A 26,180-nucleotide genomic window follows, 5' to 3' on the forward strand; every position below is an offset into this window, starting at 1 on the left:
TTTACTTCCCAATAAATAAAAATAATATATTGAGTAAATTGAATTTTTCATTTTAAGTAATATTTTTCAAATAAAAAAATAAATATTATATTTTTCATTTTTCTTAAGTAATGTTTTTCAAATAAAAAAAAAGAGATTATGGCTTGAAGTTTTTCTAATTTTATTTTCTTTCTGCGCCAAATAAATTCATTATATGTGTGTCAAATTAAATATAAGAATTGTGCCAAATAAATCCATTATATTTTCTTTATGTGGCTCTTTTAAATTTTCAAATTAGAAAAATTGAAATTTTAACTATATTATGAATTTTTTTAAAAAAACATTTAGGAAAAGTTTTTAATATATATTTGTGGCAGTAAATATTTTTTAAAAAAAATTATTGAGTAAAAGATATAATGAATATTTAAGGAACAAATAAAACTAAATATATGAAAGTAGATAACTATGGTAAGAATTTTGATTTAACTAATTCAATCTCAACTATTAATTTTAAATTATAACATGTGTCTTCAATCCATGAAAGAACTTCGGGAAATTGGAGAGAAGGGAAATAGAGAGGAATCAAATCCTCCGGCTCCTCTTCATTTTCCTTCTCTCCAATTTCCCAAAGTTCTTTCTTGGGTTAAAGACACATGTCATAATTTAAAATTAATAATTGAGATTTAATTAGCTAAATTAAAGTTATAACCATAGTTATCTACTTTCATATATTTAGTTATAGTTGTTCCTTAAATATCCATTAAGTAATACTTTTTAAATTAAAAAAAATATTTTTCAATAAATTAAAATGAATAAATAAACCGTGTATGCTAAATTGGCACATTCCAACTGATTAGTTGTGATGATTATAATAATAACACGAGTCCATAAAAATAATCAAACTATTGTTATCCATTATTAGTGTTATTACTTAAAGTATCCCTTTTACTTCCCATTAAATAAAAATAATATACTGAGTTATATTAAATAGAATTATTCATTTTAAGTAATATTTTTTAAATAAAAAATAAAGATTATATTTGCCATTTTTCTTAAGTAATTTTTAAAAAAATAATAAAGATTGTGGCTTTAAGTTTTTCTAATTTTATTTTCTTTCTATGCCAAATAAATTAATTGTACATGTGCCAAATTAAATATAAAGATTGTGCCAGATAAATCCATTATATTTTCTTTATGTAGCTCCTTTGAATTTTTAAATTAGAAAAATTAAAAATTTAACTATATTATGAATTTTTAAAAATAATATTTAGGAAAAGTTTTTAATATATATTTGTGGCAGTAAAGATTTTTTTTAAAAAAATATTGAGTAAAAGATATAATAATATTTAAGGAACAAATATAACTAAATATAAGGTAGTAGATAACTATTGTTAGAATTTTGATTTGACTAATTTAATATCAATTATTAATTTTAAACTATGACATATGTCTTCAATCCAAGCAAGAACTTGAGGAAATTGGAGAGGAACCAAATTCCGGCTCCTCTCCATTTTCCTTCTCTCCAATTTTCCAAAGTTCTTGCTTGGATTGAAGACATATATCATAGTTTAAAATTAATGATTGAGATTTATTAGTTAAATTAAAGTTCTAACCATAATTATCTACTTTCATATATTTGGTTATATTTATTCCTTAAATAGCTATTAAGTAATTTTTTTAAAATAAAATAATACAAATTATTTTTCAATAAATTAAAATGAATAAATAAACTGTATATGCTAAATTGGCACATTCCAACTGATTAGCAATAATGATTATAATAATAACACGAGTCCACAAAAATAATGAAACTACTGTTATCCATTATACGTGTTATTACTTAAAATATCCCTTTTACTTCCTGTTTTGCGAAAATTTTAACTTTTTAAAAGTCGTCATTTAATTTTTGAAAAGGAATTAAGAAACCTTTATAAAATACCTTAAATGATCTAAAACAGAAAAATTATTTAAAATTTAGAGATTCTGAGTAAGCGGTTCCTATGAACGTTTTAGGAAGGTTTTAAAGTACCTAAACCGTCCACTAACTTGCGGTTATCCAGACTGTTTGAAAGCATTTTATAACTTGAAAAAGAGAAGTTGATTTTTTTAAAAAGAAAGTGGTTGTAGTAAAAGACTTGTAAAATAAATTCTGATGACTCCGTAGGGGATTTAACCTAGTCTAAATAAATGAAAAGAAAATAAGCACGTAAAAAGGGATAGGGGAGAAAGTAAAAGACTTAGGCCATTGAGCTCAAATCGATAAACCTTGTCCTAATCTAATTGGACTTTCGACCCCATTTTCACCTGTTCTAATCTATGTTTTCGAGCCTCTTTGGTCCAAAATTTGCTCCACCTGTATCAGTTTACAACTTTGGCTTCGAGACCCAAATGAATAACTTAAACAAACAAATAAATAAATAAATACAATAATGGCGAAAATTAAGTGATTTCATCAATTTATTTCGACCCATTTCTCCTTTTTCACTTCATCATATTTGTGCTATGCGATTGCTTCGGGCTTGACTCGAAAGGATGACCCTCATTAGCCCATTACAAAATGCAAAAGGGCAAAGAGTTCGTTATGCAAAGAAAATATAAAGAATATGCATTCTAAATTTACAACCAACACACAGGATGTAAAATGATTCACGCATGGAAAGAGATATATACCAACCAAAGGACCCTAAATTAATAAGAGATAAACTAATATCAATCCAAAGTTAGCAATCCAAATTAATAGTTGAACACTTGAAAAATCAACGAGAAAGCATGCATGATATGAAATTGGCTCGAATTAAACTCATTCTTTCACAATAGCGAACCAAAAGCCAATGTCAATTCCCTACGGTCCAAAGTATTATAATCGTCGGAACATGACCCCCATAGTAAATTAATTCACAATAAAACATGAAATAAGGTGGAATAACAGAAATAAGACACCCACAAAGAAGTAATACCCTGCACTAACAAACCAAAGGCGTCAACGGAGCTCTTCTTTTGATACTTTCATACTAACAGGTTATTAAAAATGCTTAGAAGAAACCAAATGTAGTGGTAAAAAGAACCAAATCACAGTTATAATGGCAAAACAGCAAGCAAATAACTAAATAGGATTGTTGTTCAAAAAGCAAGATGAACATCAACATCAAAATAAGCAGTACAACATTAAGAAAACATTAACACATCGATGATGATCCTTTAAACAAAACAAAGAATCTATGTGGCATGTCCTTTGTCCTTCCTTGACATTTTTTAGTCAATAGGAACTTTAGGAATGTTTTTGCTCAACCACGAAAATCAAAGGAAAATTTCACATTAGACTAATGCAATGAGTTCAGTCGAACCGAAGAATAATAAATCAAAGGAAAATTTCACATTAGACTCCTGTTGAGCAAAATCAATACTAAAACAGTGTTCTAAATCTATCTATAAATATTATTGAATCATACAGTGATCCAAACCATTAACAACAAGAAAGCGGGATGGCCACAATATAATATATGCTAACAGAAAAATTAATGGCTGACTAACAACATTAATACGAAATAAGAAACTCAAGACAAACGAGAATAACAACAAAATTAACAATGGAGCAGATTTTCACGTTGTTTCAGCAAGATAACAATACCACAACAATTTCAAACAAGTCCTACGGCCATCGAGGCCATTATCTACAGCGAACTCCTAGGATTCAAAGCTATTAAATACTATAACGAGATAAGAAAGAAGATAAAATCAAAACTAAAGGGGAAGGAAAACTACCTGTTTCGAGGCAGCAAAATGAGACTTGAATTATCGTCAAAATCACCTCGCCACCACCGAAAAAGCTCCGCAACCACTCTGAGAATAACAACTTCCCGTGAGAATATTTTTACCAAAGAAAACTTGTGCTTGAGAGCCCTCTTTTTTTTGGCCTTCAAGACTTGTCATTCTTAGCTCAATATTGAGATTTATATAGAGTGAATTTTGTAATCAATTTCCCCGTTCCATCGATATGGAATAAGGAATTTAGGGGGTACTTTAGGGAATTTCAGAAAGGGACAAGGGTGAGTTGGAAAGCGGTACCATTTAGGTACGAATTTGGATTGCAAAAATTTCAAAAATAAGTTGAGCTATTTCGCCATTGGTCGCAGTTCGGGTTATCGGGGCTGGTAGATTCGGGTCGTTGGGTAGTTGTTGAATTGGTTGCTGATGCTATTTCGCTGGTTGGGTGACGAGTTGAGAAGAGGAGGGTTGGTCGGGTTCTGTTTGGGCCGTTGGATTTTGGTTGAGAGTTGTTGTTTGTTGATTTTGCTGTTTGTACGTATTGTTGCTGGACATTGTTGTTGTTGAATATCGTCGTTGTTGTTCATGTTTTCTATTTGAAGGAAAAAGGGAACGGGTCCGGGTCGGAATGGAGACAATGATTTGGGTCGTGTAGAATGGACTTGTGTTGGGTTGAGTGGAGGAAAAAATAGGTTTTGGACTGCTAAGTTGTTATGCGGGCTGAAAAGAGAATTAGGCAGCAGAGTTGATTTTAAATATTGTTGGTTTAGGGGTTATTTGAAACATAACCCCTAATGATTTAGGATTTAGCCTAATTCAATTAATATTTTGATCATATTGGTCAATTGCATTACGATTGTAGCCAATTAATTCAATTATGATCAAATTTAATAAATTGACTAAATTGAATCAAAATTCGATATGAATTAATACCTTGTTTAATCCCGAACTTCTTCATTTAATAAAATTCAACACATATTTATCCAAATAAATTATTTTGACGATAAATTATTTTTAAATTAATATTTTAATCATTTAAATTTATTTTCCAAATAATCCTTAATTTAAAGTCAAATTTTGATGAAAATATTCATTTAAATGACATCATTTATACAATCTCATATATGTAAATACAAAAATATATAATTATCACTTAAATGATAAATTTAGCCCAAATAAATATTTTAAAATGCATTTATTTGGAAAAAATAATTGTTGTGATTTTATTTTAAAATTAAAGAAACTCGAGATTAAACATAGTTGTAGAGGAAAAAAATTAGGTGTCAACAACTGCCCCCTCCATTTGGGTTGGATGGATGCAAGTAATCCTAGGCAAAGGGAGGTTGACGTTCCTAATTTTTGTCCGGCTATAAATTTAAATCTAAAAGAGTTGGTTTTCGCAAGAGTTTTGGAGTTACGGTCGGACCTTGGTATTCGGTATCCTACATATATTAGGTTACATGAGAATTCAGGCCAGTTATAGTTCATAAAGCTTGATTCAAAGCACGATTTCAAAAGATTCACACGTTATCTCAGTTTTGGAGTTTTTAATAAAACTAAGAAACTGGAGAAAAGGGGATTTGGGGGAGGTTGGAATGCAGTCAAGTTTTTCACATAGAGCTCATCCTACATATCCCTGAGACTTAAGGAATCAGACTGTTTATAGTTTGACTCGATCGGTAGAAAAGATAGTCTTTTATTTTATACGATCTTTGGCTCGGGATGAGTGACAAGTTGATCGAGTTATGAAAAAGAGGCTTGTAACCTCTTAACCATGAACGTGGAGCTCTTCACATCTATAGGTAAGAACCTACTTGGACATAATTTTTAAAACTCTAGGTGCCCTATCACTCGAATTTGAAAGAAAGAAAAATTTGCCCTTGGTATGAGTTTAGAAATATCCCAAAAGTGAAGCTAAAACCAGAATATCCCAAAATAACCACATGCCTTCTAACAGGGGTGTGGTTTGATTGGTGGTGGCGATGATCCTTTAACTCGCGTCCAAAGAGTTTGACGTCCCTCTCTAGACTACACTACAAAAAAAACCCGCGTTTAGCAACAGATCAAAAACGTCGCTTATCAACATATATCCGTCGCTATATCAATTTAGAGATGGATCAATGATGGAATATGTGTCATTACTATTTTACGCGTTGCTAACCATTTAGCAATGGAAAAAATAAAATTTGTTGCCAATTTTGCAACGACATAGAGACGACCTACATCCGTTGCAATTTTGTAGCAACAAATATATTCGTTGTTATATTTATAAATGTCGTTGCTAATTTGATATTGTATTTCGTCATTTTATTTCGTGATCAAATATTTCATTGTTAGTCCGTCACTAAAAATTTTGTTATTTAGTCCTCAGTTTTTTGTGACAAAAGATTATTTTCCTCAATCCGTTGCAAATATTTTTTTCTTTGGCAATGATGAAATTTATCGCTAAATCTGTCATCATTACCTTTTTATACAAGTGCATCTAGCTTAAGACCATTCACACGTAGCCAAGCTCGGGAGTTACAAAAACTCCAAGCCATGTTCATGCAAATGACCGTGTGTGAGTGTGTAATTAATTCATCTAACGGATTCCATGTTTTGAAGTGTGAAGAGGAGCTTTGAAGTGTAAGTTTATTACACTCCAAAGCCACCCAAGACCAAGGCTAGAATGGTCATTTTCCTTTCATTTTATGGAGTACTATAAATAAACAATAATAGGGCTATTTATTGGACTTAGTTCATTTTTATTATGGAAGAAACACAAGTCTTGTAATATTTTGAGAACTTCTCTTTCTTTTTCTTGAGAGTGAACCCAAAACTAGACAACAAGTGTAGTAACACTTTTGTTGTTCTTTTGCTAGAAACTTGGGGGTCTTGAGGTTCATGAGTTCCTCTTTATTCAAGTAAGAATTTGGTGTAAATATCTTTTACTCTTAGGGTCCTAATCTTCATGTTAGGGTTCTTAGATTCTAGGATATTTTGTGTCAAATTACTATCCTTCATTTCGTAATCTTGTTGTTTTGTATCTTGATATAGAGAAGCCATGTGGGGCTCTTTCGATTCACTATAGTTATTGCAATCTTGTGTTATTTATCTATCTTGTTGAATATTGTCTTTGTTGCCTTGAAAACCTAGAGAAGTCGAGTGGAGCCTTTGATTCTCTAGTGATTTTGTTCTTGTTGTTCTCTTGATTCTTTTTTGTAAGTTTGATCTTTTGTATCATTTGGTATCAAAGCTCAAGGCTTGGTTTTATTCTTACAAAACCTATCTTAGGAAGCTCTTACCAAAAAGTGTGTTCTTGAACATTTTGGTCGAAAATTGATTGTAGATCTACAAAAGATTTTACTTGTTTAGTTTGTTTCTTGTGTTGGTCTCTTCCCCACCAACACAAAAAAGTGTCTAAATCTAAAGTTGAGCTTAATAAGAAGAGACTTGTTGCTGCGAAAACTTGAAGTGGCCTTGAGTTTGACTTGTGTTGGATGTTGGAGTGCCATTATGGTGTGTTGTTGTATTGTTCTTGAAGGTGTTGATGTTGTGTTCATCTTAAAAGTTTCTCTTCATCCTATGTCTTAAAAGAGCAATAGATCCAAAAAGGTTGCAAGACAAAATTGAAAAAGTTGTTTGTGAGAAGACTTGCTAACATCACCTTTCTAGACTTGACAACCACTTTTTCCTTTAAACAAGGAACTTTGTCTTGTGGAACTAGTAAGGTCAAACACCACCTTTTGAGTTTGAAAAAGTTGGAAAAAAAATTACAAAACTCTATGTTTCCCTCCCAATAACTAGTCATCCATTATACATGATATAAAGGGACCAAGGCTTCAAGTTGATGAACAATGTATGTGGACCCGTGGCCAATGACATGCTACCACGTCACCCTAGTTATTTTCACATGATAATTAATCTCAAATTTGTATATTCTAGTTTCTAATTATTGATTCCTAGTTTCATCTAATTGACTTGAGAACTAATTAACAAACTAGTACATTCCTACTAGCTTGTCAATTAGCCCTTTGAAGCTTTGTGTTCGCGTCAACATTTGTTTGTGTGCTTTTATCATTTAAATACGTTGTAACTCTTGGATCTAGTATGATGATAATTCTTTGAGTTTCAAACAAAAATCTATTCCGGACAAGAGCATACTTATACCTTAAGGATTCACGGGTTACTAGCCAATCTACAACACTTGTGGAGCTTGAGTGTGAGTGAACCAAGAGAGTATGAGTGAAGAGAGGTTTTAAACTAACTTGTTTGTTGCTTGTGTAGGTGATACCTTGACAATGGAGATAACCACGTCTCAAACCGTGGATTCTAATGAAAGGGAGAATATGAAGGTCACTCTTGAGGCTATAGCCCGAACTCTTGAAAGGTTGAGTACAGAAGTGGGAGCCATAAGGGGAGAAGTAACGACTATTAGTGGGAGGTTAGAACAAGTGGAGAGTCAAAGAAACTCTCACCCTTCTACCCCTCGACATGTTTCCTTAAGTGAACATAATAGAAATTTCTTCGCCACCGTTACTCCCGAAACATGGACACAGTTGCCAAATCCTTCACTAGCTCTATTAAATGTCGCAAGCCAAATGACACATAACCCCCTGACCCGAGACTCCAATAGACCAACCCATTCTCAAACTGCTCAAGTTCTGCAAGAAGGACTTGGGAGTCCAATACCTCCACTAAATCCAAACCCTCCCTTCCGAGCTCTACAAAACCAAATCCACCACCTCCACAAAATACATTTCCTCCAAATCAAGTCCTAAATGTCCAAAACTGTCCTGTCCATTTTGAGGAATATGGTAGGGCAGATTATGGAGGGTATGGAGCCTTTGATGAGGCTTACATGAGGGAAGAGGAGATGAGAGGGGGATATGTGGATCCAAAAAGATACCATGGAGAAAGGGGAAATCGACACCAAGAGAGAGACGTAGGCATCAATACCATCAAATTGAGCCTACCTATCTTTAAGGGTAAAAGTTACCCCGAGGTTTATCTTGCTTGGGAATCAGCGTGCGATAAAGTGTTTCAAGTGAATGATATCTCGGAAGAGAAGAAGAATTGTTACGCCATAGCTCACTTTGAAGGTTATGCTAACACATGGTGGGAATACGTCAAACAGTTTGGTCATGAGTTGATTGATAGATAACCACTACCATGGTTTCGGTTGAGGTATCTAATGAGGCAACGGTATCTTCCCGAAAGTTAGCGTCATGAGTTGCCTACTAGGTTGTACAATTTAGGACAAGGGAATCGAAGTGTGATGGCACATTATGATGAGTTTCAACAACTCATGTTGAAGCTTGATCATCATGGAGAAAAATAAGTCATGACATCAGTTGGTTCAAGTGTCGGTTGAACAAAGAGATCTCCACTCATTTGACACTTCATAAGTTTGTTACCGTCGAAGGTATTTTCCAAGCGGCTCTTGAGATGGAAAGGGAACTTAAGGAGAGGTCGTCATTCAAAGCAAAGGGACAATCGACCTCAAGCTATCCAAGGGGAAAGGATATGGTTCAATCCTCTTCGGGTTGGCCCAAAAATAAGGAACAACCTGCCATTACTAGGCTGCCCGAGCCCAAAATAGTCCCCAAAATTCCTTCGAGGCAAGAAGTTCACAAGTATCCTAATCCTAAAATGTTCCAATGCTTCAAGTGACAAGGTTGGGGGTATAAAGCCAATGAATGCCCTAACCAACACAATATAATCCTAAGAAAAGGTAGATTGTATTTCCTTGGTGAAGAAATAGGTGTTGAAAGAGAGAAAAATGAGGCCGAGCCTTAAGATGGAGAGGAAATAAAGGGTGAGCCACATGATGATGATGATGGGGAAGATGTTTATCTGCAATAAGGAGAGTGTGTTGTTCCGAACTTTGTAGTGAGGCCTTCCATGATTAGTAAGACAATAGATGAGCCTAGCCAAAGGGAGAATCTATTCCATACTAAGTGCCTTGTGAAGGGTAGTGTGTGCACTTTGGTGATAGATAGTGGTAGTTGTGCAAATGTTGTTAGTGTTGCTATGGTGAACTTCTTGAAATTGCCCACTACACTTTATACTAGCCCTTATAAGTTGCAATGGTTGAATGAATATGGTGAATTGAAAGTCATGAGGCAATGTATGATACGGTTTAAGGTAGGAAACTACCGTGACGAAGTGCTTTGTGACGTAATACCAATACAAGCGTGTCACTTGTTTTTAGGTAGACCTTGGCAATATGATAGGTCTACCAAACATGATGGGATATCTAATCGATATACACTTGATAAGAATGGCCAAAAGGTCACACTTCATCTACTTTTGCCTTCACAAGTGAACGAGTTGCATCAAAGGATAAGGGAATTGAAAGAAAAGGGGAAGAAATCCAAAAATAAAGAAAATGAGGGGGAACCCGTAGGTGGGGTAGTGGGGGTATTCGGGGCTGCCTCAACATCAAATGGAAAAGTAAATATGGTGATGTTGGTTAGAAAGAAGGAGCCCTTCGTGGATCATGATGAGGACACACCCATGCTTCTTTTGGCACATTGTTTTAACACTAACCCCACTAATTCTTCTATTTCTCCTTTGATTTCTCTTGTGTTGCAAGATTATGAAGATGTTTTTCCCAAAGAAATTCCGCAAGGGTTGCCCCCACTTTGGGGTATTGAGCATAAAATTGACTTTGTGCCGGGTTCACAATTGCCAAACAAACCAGATTATAGAAGCAACCCTACGGACACCAAAGAACTACAACGAAAAGTTGAAGAACTTCTCAACAAAGGTTACATCAAAGAGAGCATGAGTTCATATGCGGTTCCGGCATTATTAGTGATAAAAAAGGACGGAACTTGGCGTATGTGTGTGGACTGTCGAGCCATCTACAAGATTACAGTAAAATATTGTCACCCTATTCCTAGATTAGATGACATGCTTGATGAGTTAAATGGTTCTTGTATATTTTCCAAGATAGATCTTCGTAGTGGTTATCACCAAATTCGTATGCGACTCGGTGATGAATGGAAAATCGCCTTCAAGACCAAATTTGGTATCTATGAATGGATAGTTATGCCATTTGACCTAACCAATGCTCCAAGTACTTTCATGCGGCTAATGAATCATGTGATGAAGACTTTTATTGGAAAGTTTGTTGTTGTTTATTTTGATGATGTCTTGGTATATAGAAAGTCCATAGATGACCATGTATTACATTTAAAAAGTGTCTTTGATGTGCATAGAAAAGAGAAGTTTTATGCCAATCTTGAAAAGTATTCCTTTGGTGTTAATGAAGTTGTTTTCTTGGGTTTTATTATTAGTTCAAAAGGGATCGAAGTGGATGAATCCAACATAGACGCTATAAAAAATTGTCCAATCCCATAAACCATTGGTAAAGTAAGAATCTTCCACGGTTTGGCTAGTTTTTATAGAAGGTTTGTCAAAGGATTTAGCACCATAGCCGCCCCCTTGACCGAGGCCATTCAAAAAGACCAACCCTTTAAGTGGCGTGAAGAGCAAGCTAAGGTTTTTGAAGCTTTGGAATCTATGCTCATTTTCGCGTCTTTGTTACAATTGCCCAACTTTGATAAGACATTCGAAGTTGAATGCGATGCTAGTAAAGTAGGCATAGGGGCTTTTTTGATGCAAGACTTAAAACTCATTGCTTATTTTAGTGAAAAGATCAAGGGTGCTACTCTAAACTGCTCCACGTATGATTTAGAGTTGTATGCCTTGATTAGAGCATTGGGCAATTGGCAACACTACTTGTGGACCAAGAAATTTGTGATCAGGATGGACCATGAATCCTTGAAACACTTACGGGCACCAGACAAGCTTAACAAATAGCACGCTAAATGGATTGAGTTTCTAGAAACCTTCCCTTATGTTATTCAATACAAGAAAGGTAAGGACAATGTGGTTGTCGATGCCTTGTATAGAAAACATGTACTTGTGTCCGCTTTGTCTTCAAAGTTAATGGGTTTTAAGAGCCTAAAGGCATTGTATCCCGAGGATCCTCACTTTGCTTCTATCTTTAGGGAATGAGAAGAATTGGGTAGGGACAAGTGGGTTTCGGATAGGGGTTCAAATCCTTATACCAAGTTTGATGGTTACTTGTTTAAAGGTAGACAATTGTGTGTACCTTCTAGCTCTTGGAGAGAGTTGTTTGTGAGGGAAGAACACGATGGCAGTCTAATGGGTCATTTTGGGATTGACAAGACCCTCGAATATTGGAGGAGCAATTCTATTGGCCTAGATGCACAAGGATGTGGCTAGGATTTGCGGCCAATGTGTAGATTGTAAAGAAGCCAAGTCTCGGCTCCTCCCTCACGGGTTATATACCCAGCTTCCCACTCCTTTACATCCTTGGCTTAATATATCTATGGATTTTGTGTTAGAATTGCCGAGGACTATACGAGGTAGGGATAGCATTTTTGTTGTGGTTTATCAGTTTTCTAAGATAGCACACTTTATTCCTTGTTCAAAAAGTGAAGATGCGTTAAGTGTGGTTTTCTTATTTGTTGAAAATGTTGTTAAATTGCATGGTGTTCCAAGGACCATTGTAAGTAATAGGGACTCTAAGTTCCTTAGTCACTTTTGGAAGTCAATGTGGGGTAGGCTTGGCACTAGATTGCTATTCTCTACATCTTTCGACCCACAAACCGATGGCCAAACCGAGGTTGTAAATAGGACTTTGGGTTCTATGTTACGATCAATGGTTAAAGGAAAAATGACTTCATGGGAGGACCACCTACCTTTGGTGGAATTTGCATACAATCGGGTTATACACTCAAGTACGGGAATGACTCCCTTTGAGTGTGTATATGGCATCAACCCCCTCACCCCTTTGGATTTAACTCCTTTGCCAAGTGATCTTATGATTAGCTTAGGTGGAAGCAAGAAGGTCGAAGCCATGAAGAAATTGCATGAGAAAGTGAGGCAAAATCTTGAGAAGAAAAATCAAGAGATTGCTCAGAAAGCAAACAAGGGAAGAAGAAAGCTTATTCTTGAACTGGGTGATTGGGTTTGGGTGCACCTTAGAAAATACCGATTTCCTTCACAAAGGAAAACCAAGTTGATGCTGAGGGGTGATGGTCCCTTTCAAGTACTTGAAAGAATCAATGATAATGCCTACAAAATTGACCTTCCTCCGGAATATCAAGTGCGCAACACCTTCAACATATGTGACCTCTCTCCTATTTCCACGGTTGAGGATGAACATCCACCAAATTTGAGGAAAAATTCCCTTCAAAATGGAGAGGATGATACAAGTGCAACTAGCTCAAGACCATTCACACATAACCAAGCTCGGGAGTTACAAAAACTCCAAGCCATGTTCATGCAAATGACCGTGTGTGAGTGTGTAATTAATTCATCTAAGGGATTCCATATTTTGAACTGTGAAGAGTGGATTTGAAGTGTAAGTTTATTACATTCCAAATCCACCCAAGACCAAGGCTAGAATGGTCATTTTCCTTTCGTTTTGTGGAGTATTATAAATAAATAATAATAGGGATATTTCTTGGACTTGGTTCATTTTTATTATGGAAGAAACACAAGTCTTGTAATATTTTGAGAACTTCTCTTTCTAGTTCTTGAGAGTGAACCCAAAACTAGACAACAAAGTGTAGTAGCACTTTTGTTGTTCTTTGCCTAGAAACTTGGGGGTCTTGAGGTTCATGAGTTCCTCTTGATTCAAGTAAGAATTTGGTGTAAATATCTTTTAGTCTTAGGGTCCTAATCTTTATGTTAGGGTTCTTAGATTCTAGGATATTTTGTGTCAAATTACTATCCATCATTTTGTAATGTTGTTGTTTTGTATCTCTATATAGTGAAGCCGTGTGGGGCTCTTTCGATTCACTATAGTTATTGCAATCTTGTGTTATTTATCTATCTTGTTGAATATTGTCGTTGTTTCCTTGAAAACCTAGAGAAGCCGAGTGGGGCCTTTGATTCTCCAGTGATGTTGTTCTTGTTGTTCTCTTGATTCCTTGTTGTAAGTTTGATCTTTTGTATCACTTTTCTTCCAAAAACCTTTTTAATTTGTATTTTGATTATTAAAAGCATATTATAAAATTCTTAAAATACCCAACATTCATATAAAAGAACCCATATATAGATAGATAGCAAAATCTTCTGAAAATATCGTACATTCATATAAAAGAACCCACATATATTGATTGCAAAAATCTAAACATCCTCAATACCAAACATAGCAACATCTAAACACATAAATATATCCAAAACATCTTTAGTACCAAACATGTACCAACTATCCTTAAAAGAACCCACATCATCCACAATACCAAAGATAACTAAATCTAAACACAATTATGTCCAAAACATCCATAGTACCAAACATGTATGAACTATTCTTAAAAGTACCCACATCCATCAAGTCTATATTGTTGTTGCATAATTTTAAACATTTCAACAAAATAGACCATCAAAAACCAGTGCACTGATCGTCAAGAGTATCACAACTGATCAAGATCATTGCAATCATCATCTAAGGAATCAAAATCGTCCAAAGTAGTAGCCGGAGGTGTCACAACTGATCGTGAAGAAACCAACTTCTGTACCTCCTCAAAGACAATAGGAATAAGTTGATTTTTAAGTGCGGAAATCAATCGCTTCACAAACTCATCCAAATCATAATCTGCAGCTGGTACCGATTTATGTGAAGCTGAAGATAAAGTCTTTCCACAAGAAATACAAAGAGTTTGCCCGTAGTAGCCTTTTGCTTCAGATCCAAGACCAAATACTCTTCGCTTCTTTTCTCCTTCGGTAGCTTGGTAATATGCTTCAATTTGATCAATAATAGATTCTTATAATATTTTTTCTCGTAATATTTCTTCAAATCTTTCCTGTAATAGTGGAAGTAAAATTATAACGGATTGTACTTAAAAATGATTAGATACCAAAAACTACTTTAAACTAAAAAATATGAATTAAGTAAACTACTACACTAAGATTTAGTCTTACATGGGCGATTCGGGAATGTTCATCAACGAAAGATTTTTCATCTTGAACATGTGTGTGAACATGCAAATGTAACTCACTTGGTGTCGGTTCTCGACCCATTTTAGCAGCCTGTAAAAAAGAAGTGTTGTGCATTGTACTACAACGAAACTGCTGGAACATTTATTTTACATATTAAAGTGTAGCTCACTGTTTTAACCTTTCAATACAACAACATTAAGAACTAATAGAAGGGGAAGGAATCAACACGTTTGCATACAAGGGACAATGTAGGAAATGCATATGCATGGACAGCGCAATGTGCGAAATTCACCAATACTATTTTCATAAAAATAGTAGGGAAATTTTCATATGGGCAGAAAAATGTGGGAAATGCATAGATTTTGTTTTCATACAAATAGTAGGGAAATTTCATCTTAACATGCAACACATGAGAGAAGCAACACCCACCATACAAGGATAAATATAGTTCAAACTCAATGCAATATAATAGTAGAACTTATTGTAATGCTGATCACATTTTCTACCACTATAGAGCTATTAGGGACTATGAAACCATCTAACAAATTAATATTGAAAGAAATTAGGGGGTAGTACTTGAAATATATACTTACAAGTCTCTTTCGGTACTCTCCAATTGAGATAGAGCCTCCCATGTGAGTTCCAGCGGTGACTTCTTTGCCGCCACGATGATTCTACGCATTTATTTTTGACTTTTCAACACACTTAGGATCTGCCCAAAGTTGCTGCCAGCTTTCCCAGACATCTTCATGTGTAAAATCATGCCTAATCCCTTTCTCTTTGATTTTAGCAATGAAATTTCTATACACAGTTGCTGCCTTAATCTGCCACTGTTTCTTTACTGCAGCTTTACTAATGGAAGACTCCCAATAGAAGTATTTCTGAAATAAATTTCCAAAATAACACATTAATATCGTATTTATAAAAGTGAATACACTTTAAAAACTCAATTATGATGAAGATGTATATCTTGAATTCCCCAAAATAGCCATCTTTTATATCGCATGAGACACCTTTCCAATTGACTCCATTGTGATCAAGTTCACTTTTGAAAGACTCGTGTATGCTGTTGGAGCATGCTTTAGAAGGTTGCAATCTGTATCAATGTGACGACATTATTTAGAGGTCTATTATAAATAAAAAATAATTTATAATAATAATAATAGACAAAAAATGGACTAACCCTGCAGAAGTTATAGTAACAAGGGTCTACTCATAGCTCTTACTGGAATTACCTTCTCCATTTGTGTTGCTACGAGATACGTCCTCACCTACTTAGTTGGTTTGTAAAGACGTACCTACAACTGTTGGGTTGCTCTGATTTAGAGTAGTAGGAGATAATTCAGGTGTTGTAGGGTTACTACCATAATTAGAATTTGGAGCACCTATGCCACCAACTGCTTGAGGCGCAACTGTAGGGGTGGGAATAGTAGGCATTTTTGCAGTAAGAATAGGAATATTACTCCTAGCTGCTAACTTGCCCACATACCCTATGCTTCCTCAACCTATACCTCAACCTCGAGTCATATCTATTAAAAAAATTATACTTGTTAAAGTGGAAATAAGATGCAATTTTGCACAAGAAGTCACAACAACATACAATATTGTAATTTTGAAATCCTATCCAACAAAATACCTCACAACAATATACCTCACTATTATTTTGGTATCCCACGTAACACTGGAATACTCACAACAAGAACCAACAATAGATCAAGAACCACCAACAGAACCACCAAAATACTCACAACAAGAACCACCAATAAATCAAAAACCACCAACATAACCACCAAAATGCTACAAAATATTCCCATTATAATTCTTTCTACAGGAACTCCTCTCAAATCAAAAACCAACAACAGAACAAAAACCACCTATAGAACCACCAAAATACTCACAACAAGAACCACCAACAGATCAAGAACTACCAACAGAACCAACAAAATGATATAAAATACTCCCATTATAATTCTGTCCACAAGAACTCTCAAATCAAGAACCAACAACAGATCATTAACCAGAAAAAACTAAAACATATATATATACACAGAAAGCAGACCACAAGTTGATTATATTCATCCATTTTCAAGGATGAAGTCGATTGGTTAAGACCCTCACCTATTTTGTTCCTTAGAGTATATGTACCTTCAGCTATTATGTTGATTTGATTTGGAGCAGTGGGAGATGACTCAGGTGTTGTATGGTTTCTACCATCACCATAAGTTCGAACCGTTGATGTAATTTGAGAAATCAATGGCTGAACTTGATTTGTATAATTTTGACCACCTATACCATCATCTTGAGGACTAAAAATAGTAGGAGTGGGAACAATAGGTATGTTTGCAGTAACTGCAGACTTGCCTCCATGCCCTGTGCTTCTGCGACCTCGACCTCTATCTCTAGCCATATCTATAAAAATTGTATTAGTAAAGTGGAAATAATATGCAAACTAAATAATACCAAGATAACCAAACAACAATATGTAGACAAGGTATCATAAAATGTAAAAGCACAGTTGTAGCCTAAAACATAGATGAGAAATGAAAGAGTCAAAAATTGAGAAGTAGAGCATAAAACCAAGCAGCAAGTTTTGAGTAAACAACAAGTAGAGACAAAGAAAATGATACTAGTCCGACAAAATGACTGCTCACAAAATAAAATTAAGATACAATAGCATGTTTTTTATCAAGCACTAATCACTATCTATGTTTTCTTCAAAATCTTTCTCTTCATCATCCTCAGTTTCATACTCTTCTTCTGTAGCATCCTCTTGGATCTCATGATGCTCTTGCAATAAACCACCATCAATGAGTTCATCCATTTCAATTAAGCCACCATTTGGATCATGTAAGTGCATAATTTCATTCGTGGCAACATTTATGTCTATCTCATAGACTTGAACTTCTTCAACTTGAAATGGAATATTCAGTTCTGCAGCTGTCTCAATTTCCTCATTGGGTAATTCAACAATATTTTGAGGTTTGATCTTCAAGACAGTTGCCCAATCATCCTTGTCTTTTCTCTTGCTAGGATAAGACACATAACACACTTGAGTTGCTTGCATTGTCAGAATAAAAGATTCATATTTTTTATATCGGCGACGATGGTTAATATCAATCAATGTATATTGATTATGCTTTTTAACACCAACATCCATAGTTGGGTCAAACCATTCATATTTGAATAGTACAGTTCGCTTTAAAGGTGCTTCACGGTATTCCACTTCTATAATCTCTTTTATCCGCCCATAGAAATCACTAAAATTTGGATCTAAAATACAAACTCCACTGTTCATTGTTGATCTTGCGCTGCCATGAAAATCTGTATGTAACTCGTATCCATTAACAAAATACACTGAATGATATGTAGCGTCTATCAATGGTCTACGAACAAGACTACGTAGGAATTCATTCTCCATATGATTGAGCTGGACCTCTTTAGAAGATTATAAAATTTAGTTCAATTTCATAAGTCAATTTAAGTGCATAATTGTATAAAAGATATTAATTTTTGAAGTCTTACATATTCCTTGGACCATATAGAAAAATTTTCTTCAAGGCTCTCATTTATTTGATCTTGAGAGACATTTGGAAATTCTTCTTGCAAACGTTGCACAAACATACTTCATTTAAAGAAAAAATTTTCAATTTCAAGTCATGATATATGAATATGCTTATAAAATTAAGTTGATACAACTAACTTTTGTTACCTCACAAATGGTTCAACCTCTTCACAATTAAGCAAAATGTAAGTTTGGGCAGCCTTGATTTCTTCACGAATTAGATTCCTCTTTTTTTATTCTCTCCATAATCGACTAGGATGGGTGAATATTGATAAATTTTCTTCAACATCTTCCACAATACCACCATCATTATTTCGATCCACATTATGATTACGTGTCATGACATGTGGTTCAAAATAATGAGAAAATAATAGTGTTGACTCTATCATCAAGTAAGTTTCACATATAGAACCCTCAACACTTAATTTATTCCAAATAATTCTTTTAAGAGTTCCAAGATAACTAAATAGAAAAATGGATAAACCATCATATTTGAAAAGTAAACAATAGCATAATTGTCACAAGTTCAACTTGAATTTTGGCATTACCTTTCAAAAGGATACATCCATCGATATTGTACAGGTCCAACAATCTTTACTTCATATGAAAGGTACACAGGAAGATGTTCCATTAAGTCAAAGAACCCAGGAGGAAATATACATTCTAACTTGCACAAGATTTATGGAATATCTCTCTGTAATCTCTCCATGTCATCCACTCGGAGAGTAGTCGATGTAAGATCTTTAAAGATTAAGCTCAATTTTATAAGTGTCTGCCATACATTACTTGGAAGTAGTTCACAAAAAGTAATAGGCATCAATCATTGCATGAACACATGACAATCATGACTTTTTATGCCAAATAACCTTTTCGCAGTTGTGTCTGGACATCTACTTAAATTTGAAACATACCCATCTAGAAATTTTAAGCCTTTCACCCAATTGAATAAGATAGTGCTTGCTTCCTTATCTATTATATATACAACTTTGGGATATTTTCCAGAAGAATCATTTGCCAACTGAGGTTGATCACAGTAATTGACCATATCTAAATGAGCTTGTGGATTGTCTTTGGTTTTCTTATCAATATTGAGGATCGTATTAAATGCATTATCAAAGAATTTTTTCTCAATATGCATGACATCGAGGTTACGTTGAATCATGTTAGAACTCCAATAAGGTAAATCCCAAAAGATACTTCACTTTTTTCATCCACAAGAACTACATATTCATGGATTAAATTCTTTTGAATCTAACTCTGTTACTTTTCTTATCCCCAAATCACAAATTTGATTCAATATCTCTTCTCCAGTTTTGTAGGGTGGTAGTGATCTTTTGACAGTTTGACCTTTAAGAAAATTTTTACAATCTCTCCTAAATGGATGATGTTGGCCAAGGAACATTCTGTGACAATCAAACCATGATGTATTCTGACCATATTGTAATCTAAAGGATTGTGTTTCCTCTATACAATAAGGACAAGGAAACTTATTTGCAGTACTCCATCCTGATAACATAGAATATGCTGGAAAGTCATTGATTATCCACAACAAAGCTACCCTTAATTGAAAATTTTATTTTTTTAGAGATAGCAAATGCTTCTACACTGTCTCCCACAACAAGGTCAATTCCTTTATTAGAGGCTGTAGATAAACATCAATTTTATGTTTGAGATTATTTGGCCTAGGAACAATAATAGTTAAGAACATATAAGCCTCTTTCATGCACATTCCTGGAGGTAAATTGTATGGAATGACAATTACTGGCCATAAAGAATATTTTCTCCCAGACTAATGAATGGTCGGAAACCATCAGTACATAACCCCAATCTAACATTTCTTGGTTCATCGGCAAAAAAAGAATGACTTTTATTGACGTTCTTCCAAGATTCAGAGTCTGATGGATGACGCATTACTCCATCCTATTTTATATCTTCATGATGACATGTCATGTTAGCTGCTGTAGTATAGGATGCATATAATCTCTTCAATCTAGAAATCAAAGGAAAATAATACATACTTTTGTAAGGGACCAATTTCCTCTTACGAGAGCCAACTCGACGCTTATATCTCTCTTTGCCATAAAACTTACAAGAGGTAAGATATTCATGGTCTTTATAATACAACATACATCTTGATTCACAATAGTTAATCTTTTCAACCGGTAAACCTAAGCTACGCACTAACTTCTTAGTCTGATAATAACTATCAACTAGTAGGTGATCTTCCGGTAAAGCCTCTTTAAACAATTACATCATTTGGTTAAAACCCCTCTGTGACATAGTATTTTCCAACTTAATATATAACATTTGAGAGATTACTACAAGTTGAGAGAGGGAGGAACCAGGATACAATTTTGCATCAGCATAGTACAACAATTCATAAAATCTTTGGTACTCTAAATTAGGCTCCTCCTCCATTGAAGTTTCATGTTGCTCCTCAATTGAAGGTTCATACGGATGAGATGGCCCATATTCAACATTGTTGTAAGGTTACTAACTCGAACCATGGTTAAAGTTGGGACCAGCAACATCCAAAATCATTTGTCGATATGGATTATCATATCCCAATTCAAGTTGAGCACCATTGATCAAATCATTTCCGAAAGAAATCTCATCGATCACATGTATTTTCCCTTGATGTTTCCAAAAAAAATAGTCCTTAACAAATCCATCATGAAGAAGGTGATATCTAATAGTTTCAACATCCTTGTATTTAATGTTGCGATATTTTTTTACATGGACATCTAATGTTGTTACCACTCATACAATTTTATTGAGAACATGCAAACTGAATAAAGTTATTCACACCAGTAACAGATCTAGAGTTTATATCCCCTCGGTCATCCAACCTATCATACATCCATCCACGCTAGATTATTCATATTCCTAGTAATGTCAACATAAACAACATAGTTAGAGTTTTATGTTTTAATACTTCATACATCCAAGATTATCACTAAAGAGAAGAAATAATTAAATATCTTAACAAACTAGAATATATCTTTCTATTTTTACACGAAAATAGAATATATCAGTCATATTTTGCTAAATAAATAATAAATCTCAAACACAACATATCATTCATTGTCCTTCTTAATAAGGGTTAGCGGAAAAGTTTAATTACAAACAAAACTGAAACTTCTATCATTACAATCATAAGACATGAGGCAAAAGCTCTCGACAACAAGATTAAAACATCAAATTTCAGCAAAACATATATCTAAAATATGAACATTAAACAAAACCAAAAAATAAGTTGCAACTTTGTTGGCAAAAATAAACAAATAAAGTTTACAACTTTAACACAAACGTACATGACAAAAGTTAAGAATAAATGAACTGATTGTATTTGAATGGTGAATCAGATTAAAAATAAATCCTCAATTGTATGTAGACTATTAAGGCATCAGAATTTTCATTGTTGCTCATTTTCAAGAAATCGGTAAGTAAAAGAAAATAGAGACAGTTTCACGAATACTCAAGAACACAAACAGCAACAGAGAAACATTTGAAAAACTGATTGAAAATCATTTAAAAGGGAGAATGATATAGTACCAGATAGCTGCTAGCTCACTTTCTAGCACTTGTTTGTATCCTTAGTGGATCTCTCTGAAAATCCAAAGCATAACATCACCATCATATTAAGAAAAACAACATATACCAAGTGTGATCCCAGAAATGAAATCTGCGGAAGGATAAAGGATAAACAGTCTACACAACAAAACAGAAAATGATTATGACAATTACACAATTTCAAAAGAACGTGAAATATAGTACATTTTGTTGTTTACACAAAATTAGATCAACAATAAGAAAAAATGACTCAAACAGCTGTATGTTTTCTACTTTTTTGAACATGCAACATACTAAGTACAACTTTACATAAACACTGTACATAAAAAAATGAAAATTAAACCACACAAATAAAAAAAATTGTTGAAGAAATTTGAGATTAATGAACATGCAACAAAAAATATAAAAAAAAACACAAATAGAAGTTACGAGAAAAAATATTATTCCCATATCGATTAAATAACCACTAACAGAACTTTTTAACACAATAATCGAACAAAGCAAAGTGAAAGAGCTCAAACAAACCACAAATAGAACTTGTAAAAAAATTAAAAATCCTAACATAATCAGTGGACGCAAAACAATAAAAATTCAACCACACAAACAAAAAATTTGTTGAAGAAATTTCAAATTAATAAACATGCAATAGAAAATATCAAAAATCCCACAAACAGAAATTCTTAAGAAATAAATCTGGTTCTCATTTCGAGTAAATAACCATTTATCGAACTTTTTAACACAATAATCGAACAACCCTAAGTGAAAGATCTCAAACAACCCTAAACCTATCATTTACAAGTGACTTCTAACATAGAAATTAAGAAATTGAAAGAGGAAAATAACTCAAATTATGAGATATAGAATCACACCTCTAATTTAGATTCGAAATTGACCGATTGACACCCTTTTCAATTGATATTAAGTGATTCCCTTTTGTCAATTGACATAAAAGGGAGAGAAAAGAGAAAGGAGATTATTTTTGGAGATACGCGGATGATCCTATGTTTTGGGAACAAAGTGAAATAAAAGACTTTGCCCTAATATTTAGTTGGTAAGGTAATGAATTCAGCAATGGATTTAAAGCCGTTGCTAATTATTTATTAAAAATATACCTAATATATTTTTTTTAAATGGTAACATAATTCCAGTGACAATAATTTTGTTGTTATTTCCGTCTCCACCATGTCGAAAAATAATTTCACCTTTTATGTCGCTAATTTTATCACCAAAATAAAGGCGTCAATATTTACTGCCAAAATATAGCAACAAATTTTATTTTCTGTCGCAAATCCATCACTAATTAGGCTACTAATTTTAATTTTATTTATTTAGTGACAAAAGTTTTATTTTGTTATAATTCCGTCGTTAATTAGCAACGAAAATGTCCTTGTTGCTATAAATCAGTTGCTAAACGTGGTTTTTTTTGTAGTGCTATGTCCTGTTTTGCTGCTAAGAAAGAGTTCCACGTTATGCTGCGTTTTATTTGGAGTCGTCCGCACCTGTGGTTTTGATTTGAGATTTTCATCCTCTCGGATGCTCCCGACAATCTTTCAAACAAAGAGTGTTAGTGCTAAACATAATTCACGAAAGAGGTATATAGTCTTTACCATATCTTCACGTGATTTGTTGCCTGAAAGGTAAAGTTATCCTTTCATGTACCTATTTAGAAAAAGATAACTTGCAACAACAGACACAGCAACGTGGGGTGGTCTTTTTAAACACGACGATACTTTATGTAGAATGGTCCCTGCAATCGTGTAATCTTATGCTGATGCAGCAACCTTTTGGTCACCTATAATGCTTCTTGTATAATAATCTCTCTTGTTATTGCCAATCGTTCTTTGTATATGATCTCGGGTAAGTCTTACGCATCTTTTGTATTGATATGACTTCTTGATTTCCCTTGAATTGACAATCTTTGGATAATATCGTACATTATTTGATGTTGGATACGAGGCGCCTTACAGATATCCTTTGAATTGCTAGCCTTTAGGTAATCCTGCATATTATCCGACCTTGGATAAGAAATGTCTTACAGATATCTCTCTAATTGGTAGCTCTCAGGTATTCCTACACATCTTCCGACCTTGGATACAATATGACTTATAGATATCTCTCAAATTGCTAGTCTTTAGGTAATCCTGCACATAATTGATCTTGGATATGACGTGGCTTATAAAGAACCCTTGGACTTATCAATTTGATCATCTCGCATATTCTCAGGTAAGGATTTAGTTGTGACTTATGGATAACCTTCAGACTATCAATTCTTAGGTAACCTTGCACACTATCCAATTAGGATGTTGTTGGGCTTACGAAAGACCTATGGGCTATCAACTCATAGGTAATATTGCACATTATCCTATTTCAAATAATATGATCTATAGATGACCCTCAAATTGTCAATTTCTAGAAAATCTCATATATCGCTCGTCTTCATATAGCGACTTAAAGACGTCCCTTCAAATCATGTGCTCTTGATGCATTCAGATACTAATTCATAAAATAATGATATATCCTCAATGTTAGCATTTGTGTATCGCGTATCAATAGATATTAAATGCTGATGATATCCTCGACGCCAGTGTTCATGTCTCGCGTGTCAATAGATATTTGAATGTCCTTGATGCCAGCGTTTGTGTCTTGCATGTCAATAGATATTAGATGCTGATGATATCCTTGACACCAGTGTTTGTGTCTCACGTGTCAACAGATATTAGATGCTGATGATATCCTCAATGGCCGCGCTTGTGTCTTATGTGTCAACAGATATTAGATGTTGATGATATCCTCGATGCCAGTATTTGTGTCTCGTGTATCAACAGATATTAGATGCTGATGATATCCTTGATGCTAGTATTTATGTCTCGCGTGTCAACAAATATTAGATACTGATGATATCCTCGACGCCAGCATTTGTGTCTCACGTGTCAACAAATATTAGATGCTGATGATATCCTCGATGCTAGCGTTTGTATCTCACGTGTCAATAGATATTAAATATTGATGATATTCTCGACGCCAGCATTTGTGTCTTGCGTGCCAATAGATATTAAATGTTGATGATATCCTCGATGCCAGCGTTTGTGTCTTACGTGTCAACAGATATTAGATGTTAATGATCCTTTATGTAATGGCCCTCTTGAAAATGAAAATAATTTAACCTGAATCCGTTTGTCTGCGTTTTTGCTTTCTACATGCACTGTTCTTTTTTCTTCAATAAATTTTGAGGAAGAATTTCTGCTCTTCTTCCCATTGAGTGATCCTTTTGATTGTCGTATTTATTGTGTCGATATCTCTGTGCTCAAAGTAAATATTTAGTAGACACAAAGTCGCTTTTGCTAGCGACTATTTTTAGGAAAATTTTAAATACAATATTCATAAAGAAGATAAGGCGCTTTCATTTTTATTTCATGGTCTCACACAATGAGATAGGCAATTCAAAGGGTCCTCGATAAATGGGTATTAAATCCATTTTGAGGCAACCCGAAAATATCGTTCTTGAGCATTGATGCTTTGGTGTGGCTCCCACTCACTTGGAAATTTTTTAAAAAGATTCCCATTTTGTGTATTGATCCCTGCATCCACAGAAAAATGATTAGTTTTTGAGTGAAACTACTCCGTGTTGACCTTCTATGATACTTGATTTGCTCCTCTCCATCTTTCGGGTACTCCGTCATGTTGGGACTTCCACCCTGACTCCCCATCACAATCGATGCCTAGTCAATCACTAAGTAAAGAGATTTGTATAGGTTTTTTGAAAGTAGCCTTAATTTTTAAAAACTACTTTTAAAAATTTCTGTAAAAGCTTTAGAAAATCTCTGTTAGTCATTTCATGTGCTAGCTCAATGAACGTTTTCCTCTTAAATCTGACTATATATGACATTCGACAGAGGATTGTCAGGGATTCTTCATTGTTGAGGCTCTCTATCAGAAGTTCTGCAATAGCCGGAGATTTAGTCTTTCTAGACCCTATCACAACTAGTGATTTCCAAAACTTTGACTTTGACCTCTAATGCTGGGGGATTTGAAATATATTCCAATATATTAGTGGAAATTTTAAGGACCTCCTCAAAATTTCTTCCCCGATTTAAGGTTGCTTAAGATGATAACAACTCAAGAGGATCCGAAGTCTTTGTTGATCTCCGTTCTCTTTATTGGATGATTATCTTCCTCTTGTGAATTTTTGAGATTCCTTCTCAAAAATTCTGCCTCAGGTTCTATTTTTTGGGGTTATATGACTGACCCGTTGGGGCGCCTACGTATCCCATTGAAGCAGGAATCAAGCCAAATGTAGTTCACGACTACGCTAGGGATATATGTAAAATTTTAATGG

The 26,180-nt window shown here is 34.2% G+C and overlaps 1 protein-coding gene and 1 long non-coding RNA gene across 2 annotated transcripts; both read right to left on the minus strand.

Moving 5' to 3' along the window:
- Positions 1–14,183: 14,183 nt before the first annotated feature.
- Positions 14,184–17,116, minus strand: LOC107870902. Its single transcript, XM_016717623.2, has 5 exons — positions 16,855–17,116; positions 16,008–16,121; positions 15,723–15,805; positions 15,413–15,590; positions 14,184–14,509 (listed from the first exon to the last, which is right to left on the minus strand). Exons 1-5 carry the CDS (start codon positions 17,114–17,116, stop codon positions 14,184–14,186), a joined length of 963 nt encoding a protein of 320 aa, XP_016573109.2.
- A 3,270-nt stretch (positions 17,117–20,386) lies between these two features.
- Positions 20,387–22,839, minus strand: LOC107853523. The gene is made up of 3 exons (XR_001669801.2): positions 22,714–22,839; positions 21,827–21,880; positions 20,387–21,157 (listed from the first exon to the last, which is right to left on the minus strand). It is a non-coding gene; the product is annotated as an uncharacterized LOC107853523 (long non-coding RNA).
- Between the last annotated feature and the right edge of the window lie 3,341 nt (positions 22,840–26,180).

Source organism: Capsicum annuum, chromosome 1, assembly GCF_002878395.1.
Source record: "Capsicum annuum cultivar UCD-10X-F1 chromosome 1, UCD10Xv1.1, whole genome shotgun sequence".
NCBI classification, from domain to species: domain Eukaryota; kingdom Viridiplantae; phylum Streptophyta; class Magnoliopsida; order Solanales; family Solanaceae; genus Capsicum; species Capsicum annuum.